The 14,999-nt window shown below is 44.0% G+C and overlaps 1 protein-coding gene across 50 annotated transcripts; it reads right to left on the bottom strand.

Moving 5' to 3' along the window:
• Positions 1–4,844: 4,844 nt before the first annotated feature.
• Positions 4,845–7,862, bottom strand: LOC115378648 (adhesive plaque matrix protein-like). 50 transcript variants are annotated; one of them, XM_030078997.1, is made up of 10 exons: positions 7,711–7,862; positions 7,562–7,605; positions 6,707–7,489; positions 6,579–6,610; positions 6,298–6,468; positions 5,701–5,817; positions 5,593–5,631; positions 5,204–5,511; positions 5,032–5,125; positions 4,845–4,931 (listed from the first exon to the last, which is right to left on the bottom strand). In XM_030078997.1, exons 1-9 carry the CDS (start codon positions 7,737–7,739, stop codon positions 5,071–5,073), a joined length of 1,578 nt encoding a protein of 525 aa, XP_029934857.1. In that variant the 5' UTR covers positions 7,740–7,862; the 3' UTR covers positions 4,845–4,931; positions 5,032–5,070. The 50 variants fall into 50 exon arrangements, with proteins under 50 accessions (XP_029934857.1, XP_029934867.1, XP_029934865.1 ...); XM_030079007.1 differs by lacking the exon at positions 5,593–5,631 and adding an exon at positions 5,632–5,661 and having other exon boundaries at positions 5,204–5,592; positions 5,779–5,817; positions 6,337–6,468; XM_030079005.1 differs by having other exon boundaries at positions 5,204–5,817; positions 6,707–6,806; positions 6,927–6,956; positions 7,017–7,489.
• Positions 7,863–14,999: the final 7,137 nt, after the last annotated feature.

Below are 14,999 nucleotides of genomic sequence, written 5' to 3'. Positions count from 1 at the left end.
AAGAGCCAAAGGAGCTGATTAACTCTTCATGCTAATTGGCCAAAAGTGGGCGTGGCAGTGGGCGTGGCCTGTAACAAAAAGGTGGAAAATGAACAGATGCACTTAACATGGCCAAACTTTGTTGAAACGCACACATGAACACACAGGTAAACAGTGAAACACATACACACACGGACACTGTCATTGGTGAGTATTCGCCCCGCCCCATACTTTAGCCACGCCCCTTCGTTAACTCACGAACGTTTCTCCTTGACACCTGTGGGGGGCATCGTTGGTCTCCAACACACATGTGGTTTACTGATACTGGCATATTCAGTAAAAGATTTTGTGATAATGAATTTTGTCCAGCTCTACTGGTTGCACGGTTACCAATAAAGTGCAAATTACGTTACATACATGACAATTATTAGCACTGCTGCAAAATGTATTTGATCAGTCAGTTTGGCTGATATCATCTGTAGGATAATATAGGAATATATAACAACATGCAGCAGAGAGAAATGTGTTTTATTGACAGGCCTGCCAGCCACAACTAATCAAATTTACAAATATTAAATTAGTGGATATACAGCTAATAGTAAAGTTTGACTCTTGCGTCGTCTTAATATTTAGAGCACGTAGAGCAAAACAACATACGGAGAATATACAGTATAGAGAAGTTATGTAAAAATATGTTTGGAAAGTCCTCATGTTGCATTTAGTATTAATGTTTCTCATGCATTTTGTTATGTTCCTGCCTAAATCCAATCCAAAGCGTAGTCCTATCGCTATGCAAAGTATGAATGAGACAGAGTTTCCACTGCGTTTCCACCCTTACACCAATATATCTCTCCCTGTCACTCCCCTCATCCCTCCCTCGACTTGTTTTCTCATCCAGAGCCTTTGGTACAGAAAACAGAAGCTGCTGGCAGATAAACACACACACACACACACACACACACACACACACACACACACACATCCGGTGCTGAATCGCTCCAACAAAACATGAACTGAAAAGCCTTACAGGATCTTGCACATCTGCCTTGTGTTAGATATTATTTCTCGTACCTCTTTGACTTACCCGAGTTGAATGCTGCAGATAAAAAAACTCGTCGGCGATGTCGAAACATATGCGCCCATTATGTCATTCACACAGTCTGTCGTAAAAACCTGTGGACCATCTCAGCGGGGTTTATGTCATGGAGAACACAGAGAACATTTGTATTTTCATCAAACATTCTCAGATAAAAAGACTTTTATTTCAAGTTTATTGAATTCTATTAAAAAAAATTGTTATTTTTTATTTGCTTCAACCCTAAATTGAGTGTGAGCCCAAGGCTAAGTTAGTACCTTTTGTTTCATTTTATACTGCATCAGTGTGCCTAGGGCGAGGCCCCTGTTCTAGCCCCTCAAAGTCTTAAATCTTTGGGCCTGTGTCCTCTGGGAATCTGAAGTGCTTACAGATGCTACAGAGAAGTGTTGCTTATGGTGCCATTTATGTATTTAATATATATTATGATAATGATCATGATGATGATGATTGCTTAGACACCGCTGAGAACTTGTTTGAAGCACGTTCCTCTTTGACTGAACGTTTAAACTTTTTAGAAAACGTGTAGCTGGTACTCGGAACGTTTTAAACAAGCTTTGTGCATCCTTACATGGAAAATAACAAGAAAAAGAAGCCACCGTAGATGGCGAAGCATCAAGACTAACTGCTGCTACATGCTGAGCAGCTTGGTTAATGGGTTGCTCTGTTTTGACCAACCAAAGGCAACAAAATGTCAGAAAAACCTCAAGCCTGCATGCTCACAGTCAATATGTAGTAACGATAATGATGAAAATAACAATATTTTGATGTTTGCAGACATATGCTTTGTGTATATATGCTGCACAGTGAACATTATTAACATTTGGCAGTGCAGATACACAAACCAACACACCTTCTAATAGGTTCATCTTAAATTTCCTTCTCATATAGTCATGCTTACTCTGAAGTTGTATTTGTTGTGTGTAGACGGCACTTGCAGATAGTCTGTGCTCCATGTGCTGTGGCTTTACAAGTGCGCCCTCTGTCATCTGTCTGTTGTTACTACAGATATATGCACACACACACACACACACACACACACACACACACACACACACACACACACAATGTGCTGTATTTCAGGCTCAGCTATTAAAAACAAGCATTACAGCACACATTTGTCTTTGCTTCTCAACCACTTACACTTACTGCATTGCACTTAATTTGGAAAATAAGTTATAGAATGACATGTTATGCTGACACTGTGTTATACTGAGCGCTGCACAAATATGTAATGTTATTCTCTGTGGTTTTCCTTTCTATTAACCAACCCTGAGAAGACAAAAAAGTGAGTAACATCACTGATCATTCATCCAGACTACTTGGTAACGTCTTTTGGTTTTCTTGGGCTCCTTCAGATGTTCCACAGACAGAGCCAGAGTCCAGGTTTTGAACAGCAAAAAAGTCACTCCATGGCACTTAGCTAAAGTTATCCTCATAAACTTTATTTCAGTCCCTGGTGTCATGAAAATTTGCATAATTGGTTAAACAGATGTCATAATATAATAAAAATGTTCCACTGTTGTCTTACAGTGAACCAGGAACCTGGAGGAAAGAATGAGAACTCTGTGCACTGGTCTGATGGCAGCTGATGAAGCCAGCAAAGTGAAGGTTTAACCAGCCTCACAGCTCTGGTAAGCCTCATAATGCATAAGAGGCAACACTGCGCACTCAGAGCAACATCTTGATTTCTTATTCATCAACTTTAGCAGCTTGCCTGGCGAAACATTGGTGAATAAAAAAAGGCAAATAGTGCTTTGAGTGTGTGGTGTTTCATGGTGTGTAAGTTCATGTTTTGATCAGGCCTGAAATTTGGACCTGATCCGATATTAACTGGAACACAATGGTCAAAATTACCTGAGCTTAAACAGCATGTGCATTTTTTTTTTTGAGCTAACATAAAAAAAAAAAAAAAGCGGAATCCTCGTTATATATTTTTAAGATGCATTTGATGTACTATTCGCCAACTGAATAAGATGGTGAGCATCTGCAGTACAAACCAAACCCACCGTTCAATGCCTGGAAACTAATGAATTTTATCCTGAGCAGAATAGAGCTGTCAGTGATTTGATTAACTATAACCAAAATTTCTCACTCTTTTCACCAAGTCTGAGGTCGTTTTGATGAAGTATGAACCATATCATGGGAATTTCTAGTGGTTCAGAATATAACAAGCTATTTTCCTATTGATTTTTCCTTATGTTTGCACATAAACAATGCAATGAAGTAAATTTAAGTCAGGATTATAACAGTTAGTAATAGTAATAGTAGTAAAATTATCACTGACATGCCAACTTAGATACAGTATGAGGCTATATTGATCACATGGTGGTGTGGGTGTGTATGAGAACAAGAAAATAAGGGTACACATATACACATGAATAGGAAAAAAAATATATAGTGTATATTTGCTACTTGCTGGCATCAGTCTTATCTTATGGGCCATCTAGGCAGAGGAAACATTTGTTTTTCATCTTATGTAAATAGCCATGAAAAGGTATTTTGTGAAGTCATATTACATGCCTTTATATGCTTGGGTAAACCTCTTTGTCACTCCAGTTTAAAAAAAAAAAAAAAAAAAAAAAAAGGTACAATCAACATGTAAATTGCCTAAAGAACAAAATTATCAAAATATGTTGGCAGGGATTTGTTGATATTCCAGAACAAATAAACATGTTTCCCTGGAACAGTGGTCAAGAGGTAAAAAGTTATGTCTTCCTTGGTCCATGATGCACATTCCCACCAAACTTGGTGGAAATCTTAGCATCTTTTGGAATTTGTGCCATTGTGTGATGAACGGACAGATGAACAAATGAATGGATGCATACCAGTTCATTGTCCCAGACTCCTACCCTCTGATTTGATTGGGTGGGGGACAGTGATGTTGAGTCAGGCTAAGACTTGTGAAAATAATAATCGTCTGTTATAATTCCGATGTTACTAAAGAGTCCATATTACTTGTACTGTAGAGCCCATTTTGCTCCTTTAAATAACCACGTTGCCACATTTCAGTACTGGGAATTATGTTTTTAGCAGTTTGTCTTTGCCCTTTTTCTCCACTCACTTCTAAGAAACAGGAAATAGTGGTACAGGTAACATTCACAGGTTTCAGATTTTCTGAAGTTATTGTATATGAATTGTTCAGTACAGATTAAGTAGTTTGTACAGAAACAGTGCGTTAAGAATGACACCATGCATAAAATAGCTTTAGTTGTCAACTCTCATGGCTGGTAATATTAAGTTTAAAGGTTAGTGACTGCATTGTCAATGATACATATGTCCAGCATTTGCAGTAGTGCCAAATTATGTACTTGCATTTGTCTGTTGCTGTAGTAACTATTGTTGCCATAGTTACTCTTATTCAGTTTTGAACCATTTGTTTGTAGGTTCCATCTGTTTATTCCAAGCCACATCCTTCAGTTTTACTTTAAACTACAGCGATGTGATTCAATATTTACAGGACACTTCATTCAGAATGAACAAACATGTTGCCCGACCCAAGTTGGACTTCTGTCCTATCAGCAACCTCCCTACCAAAGGCGGGGAAATTCAAAAATCAGTTTTAGAGTTAAGCCATAACAGGCATAGATTGCTACATCCCAGCAACATAGACATGGATGGTCTTCTAATGACATGAGACCTGACATTAAGGAGTCAAACTAATCAAGAGCCAGTTGATAGCAATTGCAGAATCTTTTCATTGTCTCTCCTCAGGTCAAAGAACTAGGATAGTTTTAACCAACAATAGACAAAATGACTGCAATAACACAAATTTAAGATTAAAATAATTTTATTTTACACCTTCAAAAAGGTTGATCAGTTCCATGGAGTCTTCCAGGCATCACCCAAGGTCAGTGTACTGAAAAAAAAGTAGTTAGTTTCTTTAACAACCCTCAGATTAGTCAGTCTAAGAGTAAAGAGTGAAAGAATTACCAGATAAAAAGAGATAAAAATCCTACCGATTCTATGGGTATCACAAGGTCAGTGTGGCGGTGGCCTTAGGCACCCCAACCCTGGTAGTAACCATTGGCAGCTTCCTCACCCATCCTAAACCTATAGGGTAATTAAGGGGATATTTAACTGCAACCATTTACAACAGTGAGTGTGAAAACAGCTGAAGGCATAACTCACCCATCTGAGAATGCACGGCCGACCACACCTTGCCTCTTAGGAGAAGGCAGATGAGAACCATAGTTGTAGCTAGGCTGCTTGGGCCGGTAGCTAGGCTGCTTGGGCACCTGGGGCTTCTGGGGCTGGTAGCTAGGCTGCTGGGGCACCTGAGGCTTCTGGGGCTGGTAGCTAGGCTGCTGGGGCTGGTAGCTAGGCTGCTGGGGCTGGTAGCTAGGCTTCTGGGGCTGGTAGCTAGGCTTCTGGGGCTGGTAGCTAGGCTTCTGGGGCACCTGAGGCTTCTGGGGCTGGTAGCTAGGCTGCTGGGGCACCTGAGGCTGGTAGCTAGGCTTCTGGGGCTGGTAGCCAGGCTTCTGGGGCACCTGAGGCTGGTAGCTAGGCTTCTGGGGCACCTGGGGCTTCTGGGGCTGGTAGCTAGGCTGCTGGGGCACCTGAGGCTGGTAGCTAGGCTTCTGGGGCACCTGGGGCTTCTGGGGCTGGTAGCTAGGCTTCTGGGGCACCTGGGGCTTCTGGGGCTGGTAGCTAGGCTTCTGGGGCTGGTAGCTAGGCTTCTGGGGCACCTGAGGCTTCTGGGGCACCTGAGGCATCTGGGGCTGGTAGCTAGGCTTCTGGGGCACCTGAGGCTTCTGGGGCTGGTAGCTAGGCTTCTGGGGCTGGTAGCTAGGCTTCTGGGGCTGGTAGCTAGGCTTCTGGGGCTGGTAGCTAGGCTTCTGGGGCTGGTAGCTAGGCTTCTGGGGCTGGTAGCTAGGCTTCTGGGGCTGGTAGCTAGGCTTCTGGGGCTGGTAGCTAGGCTTCTGGGGCTGGTAGCTAGGCTTCTGGGGCTGGTAGCTAGGCTTCTGGGGCTGGTAGCTAGGCTTCTGGGGTGGTAGCTAGGCTTCTGGGGCTGGTAGCTAGGCTTCTGGGGCTGGTAGCTAGGCTTCTGGGGCTGGTAGCTAGGCTTCTGGGGGCTGGTAGCGAGGCTTCTGGGGCTGGTAGCTAGGCTTCTGGGGCTGGTAGCTAGGCTTCTGGGGCTGGTAGCTAGGCTTCTGGGGCTGGTAGCTAGGCTTCTGGGGCTGGTAGCTAGGCTTCTGGGGCTGGTAGCTAGGCTTCTGGGGGACCTGAGGCTTCTGGGGCTGGTAGCTAGGCTGCTGGGGGACCTGGGGCTTCTGGGGCTGGTAGCTAGGCTGCTGGGGCACCTGAGGCTTCTGGGGCACCTGAGGCTTCTGGGGCTGGTAGCTAGGCTGCTGGGGGACCTGAGGCTTCTGGGGCTGGTAGCTAGGCTGCTGGGGACCTGAGGCTTCTGGGGCTGGTAGCTAGGCTGCTGGGGGACCTGAGGCTTCTGGGGCTGGTAGCTAGGCTGCTGGGGCTGGTAGCTAGGCTGGTAGCTAGGCTTCTGGGGCACCTGAGGCTGGTAGCTAGGCTTCTGGGGCTGGTAGCTAGGCTTCTGGGGCTGGTAGCTAGGCTTCTGGGGCTGGTAGCTAGGCTTCTGGGGCTGGTAGCTAGGCTTCTGGGGCTGGTAGCTAGGCTTCTGGGGCTGGTAGCTAGGCTTCTGGGGCACCTGGGGCTGGTAGCTAGGCTTCTGGGGCACCTGGGGCTGGTAGCTAGGCTTCTGGGGCACCTGGGGCTTCTGGGGCTGGTAGCTAGGCTGCTGGGGGACCTGAGGCTGGTAGCTAGGCTTCTGGGGCTGGTAGCTAGGCTTCTGGGGCACCTGAGGCTTCTGGGGCTGGTAGCTAGGCTGCTGGGGGACCTGAGGCTGGTAGCTAAGCTTCTGGGGCACCTGAGGCTTCTGGGGCTGGTAGCTAGGCTGCTGGGGCTGGTAGCTAGGCTGCTGGGGCACCTGAGGCTTCTGTGGCTGGTAGCTAGGCTGCTGGGGCACCTGAGGCTTCTGTGGCTGGTAGCTAGGCTGCTGGGGCACCTGAGGCTTCTGGGGCTGGTAGCTAGGCTGCTGGGGCACCTGAGGCTGATAGCTAGGCTTCTGGGGCTGGTAGCTAGGCTTCTGGGGCACCTGAGGCTGATAGCTAGGCTTCTGCGGCTGGTAGCTAGGCTGCTGGGGCACCTGGGTCTGGTAGCTAGGCTTCTGGGGCTGGTAGCTAGGCTTCTGGGGCTGGTAGCTAGGCTTCTGGGGCTGGTAGCTAGGCTTCTGGGGCTTGTTTGTGCTATCACTGTTCAAGAAACCCAAGTTTCCATCAGAACTAGCATGTGGTTGAGAAGTCTGTCCATAATCAGAGCCTCTGTACATATAGTAATGAGGAAATGGGTCTTGAGCATCCCCCGTCTTCCCAGTATAGGCCTCAGGTTCAATACTGTAAGCTGTTGGTAGAAACACATTTGAGTAGATGAACTTGTGTGGTCAACAAACATCTAAATCAAGACTCTACTCACCATTTGCTTCATGTGCACCAAGCAGTACAAGACACAGCACCACCCTAAAGACAAGAAGTTTGCAGTCGTTAAATTGCCTCACTGACACTTGCATTCAATACCACAAAACTTTTTCAAAGAAAAAAAACCACAATCTTATCTCAGATCACCTCAGAAGCAATCCCTGGGATTCTGCCATAGCTCTGGTTGAATGAAACAGTAAACTCAAGAACCAATAGCTTACAGCAACTGGCTTGTCTTACCACACCATCCTGGCAAACTGCCTTCCTGACCCCTATTTAAATTACTGTGACACCCAATCACCCTCTCCCTTGGCTGATTGGCTAGTTAGAAACAGGTATGAATTTGTGGAACTGACTAATTATTTAACAGGTGTGCTCCATGGCAGACAATTGAGAAGTGAAATGACATCAGTTTTAAAGGAGCTCAGAGATTTCGACTATGTTTTTCTGCACACACTGTAGTGTATATACACAAAATAGTAATTTGCCAACTGTCAGAGAATGAATGCCTTTACCAGCAAATCTTTATATGAATGAACTGAACACATAAATGAATATATATATATTTAGTATATTTCCTCTGACTGCACAATGCTGTGCTCTCTGTCTAAAAATGTATATGTTAAAAATATCCTGAGCTAGATGGACTACTAGGTATCTATTTGGCAGGCAGAGAAACTGGATACATATCAAGCCAACAATAAAATTTTAACAACAATTTTGGAAGAACTAACATTCTGCCGGCGTCTATTGTGTTCACACATTGCAAATATAGCCTTTAATTAATTACTGAACATGGTCTGCATTTTTTTCCATTTAGTGTCTGTTGGCAGCTGGAGTGATTGCTTAATATTACTTATTTTGTTGGAAATGTTTTCATACATGCCCTTAATGTGGATATGTCATTTTGAATCAAAGCTATGTCAGACAAACTATATATTAAACAAATGTTTCAACTAAAGTATAAATTGTGTACACTCTACATGTATACACACACACACACTGTAGTATGTGTGCACATTGTACTGCCTGTGCATGTGTGTGTGTGTATAAGTGTGTGTGTTCAGAGCCAGTAGAGGGAGGTGTTGTATTCAGAAACACAACAGGCTCATGTAATTCCTTTATGTCCCCTCCCTGTAGTGCTTTGGAGTCCGTGTTGTGCTGACATCACTTTTTCAATCATATTTTTAGCATTCAGTTGAGTTTCTTATCGGGCGGCTTTTACAAGATAGACTAACAATTATTCCCAGTTGATTTGTCCATAAACCATCTTATGAGTGATGGATTTCTCATTTGCAACACACAATTTGTCATTGTCTCGTCATTTGGGATGTTTTTGACTGAGGGCATGAAAAAAGATGCAAGTTAAGGCTGGTGCATTCCCTATTTATTCAACAGATGTCACTGTTCAAGCAATCTGATTGGTCGATGTGTTATTTAATATAACATCGGGGCGCCACATCACTTTATCTGTGTTATTGCACTGTAACCGCTGTCAAACTGGATCGCTATCACTGACAGGTGATTCCGCTGCTGTTATGCTTGCTAGCAACTGACAGCAGCTAAATGAAACAACATCCTCTGTATGGCAGATAACGGTTATGTTTCCTGAAGGCTGAAGAGGAAAATGAAAAAAAAAAAAAAAAATGTTACTGTCATAAGATTACCAGTTCAAGTCCTGATCCTGCAGCAGTTTCAGATGAAATGAATGAACTGCAGCAGAAATGAGGCGGCCACAGGACAGACAGTATGGCCCCAGACTGTAACAGTTGGCTTTAACATTACATTATCATCGATGTAAACGGTCTACTCCTCAGATTGGTTTATGTTGCTGAATAAGTTTCCATTTGGGGGACTGTAATTTTTGGCACTGCATTCAAAACATTTATCAGAACGTTACTGTCATGGTTCTGTAATTTTTGTGCCTTTGGACTTTTGGTTGGACTCTTCTTTCTGTTTTCCTGTGTTTTTGGTGTTTCCTTTCCCATCAGTGGTTTCACCTGTCTAGTTCCTCAGTCTTGTTTGCCCCTCCCACTTCCACACCTGCCCTGAGTTTGTCGTTTATCCCTGGTTGCCCTGATCCCTCCCAGTGTTTCCCTCGGCCTCCCCTCTCTGTTCTCCTGTCTTGTGCTCCAGCCCCTTCCCCAGGTGTGTCTTGTTACCTTATTAGTTCCTTGTGCCTTTAGGTCAGGTGTTCAGTTCTGTTCCTTGTCCGTTCATTGTCTTTGCTGCCATGTGTGTTTCCCTGCGTTTACTCCTAGTGCTCCTTGACTTCCTTGTGTTACTTTGTAGTTATTCTGTTAATAAATAGTTTTTCTTCTCTGCAACACGCTCCTGCGTTTGGGCCCGACCGACCTCCTCACGTGACAGTTACTCTATTTAAGCGTTTTATTTTAGATAAAAACAATATTGTTGCTACAAAATTGTAACTGTATGCAGTAGGGGCAGGTCATGTGTTATTTTATTATTAACCATAACACACAGGCTTTGAGTGTTCGTTTGTTCGACAGGATATTTCACACCTTCCCTTTTTCCTTACCATTTCATCCTAACCCTAACCCCATCAGCTCCTAGTCTTCTCCTCTTGGCCTCCTAGACACATCTGTCTTTCTCAGCGGTTTGTCCTTGGCCCATGTCAGTGTTGTGTCCAAATGTAGCCCGAAAATGAAATTTGAGACATCAGTTATCATCCATGTATCATTTTGTGAAACTGGGACCTTCCTATATCAGTTGAAAACAGTTTCCAAAGTTAATAATTGTATTGCAGGCTCATGTAGTCCATTAAGGGCACTAGCACTCCTCCCAGAACCCCAATTGTGAAACATATTTTAATGAAAAATCATTTTTGTTGCTGTGTGTGTATAAATTTAATTGCTACTCTCACATAAATCATGCATCGCTACGAAACGTGCAGTGACTAATGAACAAGCACCTCCTAATCTTTGCTTGTGTGCCAAAGGCAGTACTTTTCTCTGCTGGATGGCGTTGTGTAACATGATGTGAGTAACATGTTTGGCTTCTCTTGGTGCCACCTGGTTGGTTGAGGCTGTACTCCCAAAATAACAGGATCTGGGGCGGAGGATTTTTTGCTCAAACAATGCTGCAAGATTTGGCGAGTTTCCGCTGCAGAGACCACAGGCAACACGGCCAACCTTTCCCTTTATTTGTTCTTTTGGAGGTCCCGGGTACTTAATTGAGGTTGTGGTACTGTGGTGATATTTGTCAAGTGAAAGTAGTTGCTAAGTCACCACCAAAAGTAATTATTTTTAACTTTTAGAAACTGCTGGCTGCGGTTGCTGCTTCAGGTTCCCTACAATGATAATTTGGCTTAACGTACAAATCTCCTGGTTTGCAGAAAAGCAGTAAGAAACCCATGGGCGATGTCACGTTCACTTTGTCCATTATTATTTATCATCAGTGGTTTGATCTGCATCCTGAAGTCACCCCTGAACTCTGACCTGAGGGAATCCACTAAATATTTAAAGTCTAAATGTCTTTCCTCCTTGTTTCAGTTGCTCTGAGCTCACTAATTCCTCCTTTCATCATCTATTTAAACCTTATCCTCACCTTCTGTCCTCCTCCTCACCTCCTCTGCTTTTCTCATCCTTTCAGTCTTCCCCATGCCCACTCAGGTCTTGGCCTTGTCTCATTTTTCACTTATTATGTTCACCCTCCCATTTTCTGTATTATTCCATCGTTTTCTTCCCAGTTTTTTTTCTTTCTTTTTTTTTTTCACTTCTACACTTCAAGTGCCGAGCATCATTTTCCCATTACGCCTTTCTGTCGTCTTCCTTTACCCACTGGAACCTTGGCCTCCTCTTTTCGTCTGACTTCCCCTATTTTTTTTTTTCCTCCTTTCTCTCCAATGCCAGGCATCCTCCTGAGCTCCTATCTCTTTCTTTTTTTTCCCCTCCAACTCTTGGCTTCCTATAATCCTATAATTCCTTCTCCCCCTTCTATCTCACTCGAATGCTGTGACTCATGGTCTTGATTTCCTCTTCTCTTGCACCCTCTCTCCTCAAATTCTTGGCCTCCTCTCATCCTCCGTTTTTCATCAGATCATGGATGTGAGTCCTGAACCCAAGTGCTCATCGCTTTCTCTTCATCTCCTGACCCCTTCCTTTCCTCCTCTTTGCCCCCATCTCTTTCTGTGTTTTTCATGCTTCTGACTCCCAAATACTCCAACTGTTTCCCTCTGTCCTCATCTCCTGTCCTCCTCTCCTCCTTTCCTCCTCTCATGCCTCTGTTTGTCATCCTCCAGCCTATGACTCATACTCAAATCCTTCTTCTGGATCATTTCCTCTCATTGGGCGATAATGGTAACTCTGGGAAATTTATTAGCACATCTGCAGGACGTGGGAATGGCTGACAGCGATGTACAGATCTGCAGATGCTGCGACTCGCCGCCATGTGAACAGCAGCACTCAAGTGACCAAAAAAAAAAAAAAAAAAAAAAAAAAATCACAGCGTTTACAGAAGAATTAATGGTTAATGTCTGAGCACGGCTGGTATGTCGTAAAATGAGTAACATATCCATTAAGAACTGCTTCCTAGGACATGTGTTCAGTGAAATAAATCCTCACATCCAAGTCAATCAGAATATTCAAACAGAAGGTCAGAGACAAGAATTGATTTAGGATAACAGGTTGGATCACATAGCTGCTAAACATTTACCCACTCTCCTAAGATTAATTTTATCCAAATGTTTGGGTCCTATTTTCTTTAAGGTCTCACTCCTATAATTCGAGACGTTTCTGGTTGAAATGGGATGTTGGGGCAGGACAAAATGCAAAGAGGGAACAGAAACAGAAAAACGACTCAAAAGAAACAGATGTTGCTCGGTTTATTTCAGTTTATTTTCTGAATTTCTGAATTCAGAAAAATGAATAAATTCCAGCTACTGGCATGCAACTCTGCTATTTTAGGAGAAAGAAACAGGGGTTTTTGGGGGAATGAATGACTAAACATGCACAACACTAATCTTGTCACATTAAAAGTGGCCGGTTTTATATGATGCGAGCGGTGGAGGGAGCATTGTTAAAAACGCTGTACCAGTGGTTGGTATTTTTATACATGCCCACTGCTGCGTAAAAGTAATGGGGCTCCTGAATTCAAGTACTCATCACTTTCTGCTCTGCTCATGCCCTCTCACTTTCCTTCTCTTACTCCTTATCTCTTCAAAGAAATAAATCAATAACTAAAGACACAAATCCACGTCAGTTCATGCTCTTATGGAAGGCATTTATGCTTTATTCTTTTCTGTCTGTTTATCACACGTTGTATTTGCACAGTTTTAGATGTCTAACTCAAACCTGCATGCTAGTTCTCTTACCTCTGTTTCATTTTGAAGTGGAAAAATTATATTCTGCTCTATTTGGGTCTTGTCTACACGTCTGTATTTTCATGATCTCAGAAGTCGTGCCACTGTTGCATTAAGAAGTGGAACTATTCTGTTCTATTCTGTATTTTCATGTATTTTCATAGCTTTTGAAAAGACTCTGACCCTTTCTGCCAGTGTTTGTTTGCCCTCCTCTCGGTCACCGTTCCATTTGGAAGCGTTTTAGTCCACTGTGTCGTGTGCAGACAGCCGGAGTGTAACCGGTGTAATATCCAGTAAGTGTTCGCAGAGTGCCGAGTGCCACCCAGGAACACAGAGACCCTCTCTGCCGGCAAGACCTTTGTCTGGTTTCATTTACACTGCCAGCTTGAATTGGACTTCTTCACCGCTGATGACACAGATATAGTCCCTTTCAGTAGACTCTGGTCTGCGGTCACACTTAACAGAGACGGGGAGTGCAGTGAGGCCTGGCAGAGCTTTTTGTTTGCCCTACATGCAGGCCCAGACTCCAGAGGGGTTTACTTTGGACCTCTGCGGTGCTCACACCTCGGTGCAAATGGACGACGGCTGCTTTGACCCCCGTGGCTCTCTGTTATCGATTCATATAACACAATAGGCAATCAAGCTACGACCAGTTCAAGAGAGCTGTAGCATTCGCTTTGATTAACACCCACTGTGTGCTCAGTCTCTCCTGGAGGCAGTTGTGATTGTTGACCATTAACAGCTTAAAATTGTGATTTTTTGCCATTAACAGTGTACAACTCCCTGTGACACAGCTGTGCTGAGGATATCTCCCAGTGATGAAGCTGGAGTGACTTTGGCTCGTTGGCTGCGGGATACCAAAAATTCAGGAAATCACCAGCAGAAATGTGATTTAAATCACCAGCCCAAGAATTTCAACACTGTTTCAGAGTGGAATTTTCCATTAAATTAAAAATGAACACTCTTTGTTAAAATACGTATTCAAAAGGTATGGTTTTCGCACTGTCTGCATTTCCTCGTTATAATTGGTTTTGCATGTTTAATGTTCTGTCACATGGCGCAGTTTCCAGGTTCAAGCTCCCCGTTGTCGCTGAGAAATTCCTGACATGCAAGAGTGTTTTTCGTGAATGGGCAGCCATTGTTTCAGTGCATTACTTTTAGACTAAAAAAAAAAAAAAAAAACAGATCCCATGTGTGCTTTTTCATCCGTTAAAGGACGCGTGGTGAGACACGGTGAATGCGGTGAAAGGAGAGTTGAGCTGGCAAGGCGAGAGCAGCCCCGTTTTCCTCGCCACACCACACATGGACCAGCTGCGACTTCCCGCATGAGGTTTGGTTCCCAGCTTGCTCCTCTGGCAGCAGGCTCTTATCATGTGGCTTGGCGAGGCGCTGTCGCTCGCTCCGTGGTGGCTCACAGTTTCCACAAATATGTCAGCCAGGCAAGGCACAGAGAGGCCCGACATGGCTGTGTCGGCATGTTGTGAGGTCCCTGCAGTGACTGCTGCTGGTTTTGGTCGTGTGTGTGTTTGTGCATATGTGTTTTAAGAGAGAGAGAGCGTGTGTGTGAGAATAAATTTTCGACATGTCTCCGTGTATCCTCCTATTTTCCCATTATAAAGTAATTTATCCTGTTCCTCTTGCATCTCTTGGCCATGTCTGAGCCGAGGTCTTTAATGCCTGGCATGCGTTGGCTGCCGTTTTAACGACGGGGAGTGGATGTGCCTTGCGTCGCTACTAAAACATGTGCAAAGAGCTGGCTCAGCATGACGCAAGAGCCTGGATTAATAAGTGGATTCACATGGAGTCAGCTTTGTTGCTGCTACAGTATGTCTCGCTGAAACGTTGCTGTTTCTTCTCCTGTATCATTTTTAGATTCCGAATGCTAAAATCGTGGGGCGGCATAGCTAAACTATCGTTAATTTTGTGATAAAAGCACCAAATTTGGTACACTCATTGCTGAATATATGTTGAATGAATCTGGATTTTGGGCCACTGCAAATTTTTATTCTGATGACTGTGGCAGCCATTTTCAAAACTGGCCGCCAGTGGTTACTGGCATGCAATGCTTTGCCTACCCTACAGCTGCTGTTTCATGTTTTCAGCACCGCAAATATAA

The sequence above is a fragment of the Myripristis murdjan genome, chromosome 20 (genome assembly GCF_902150065.1).
Source record: "Myripristis murdjan chromosome 20, fMyrMur1.1, whole genome shotgun sequence".
NCBI classification, from domain to species: domain Eukaryota; kingdom Metazoa; phylum Chordata; class Actinopteri; order Holocentriformes; family Holocentridae; genus Myripristis; species Myripristis murdjan.
This window is presented reverse-complemented; position numbering and strand designations above follow the sequence as displayed.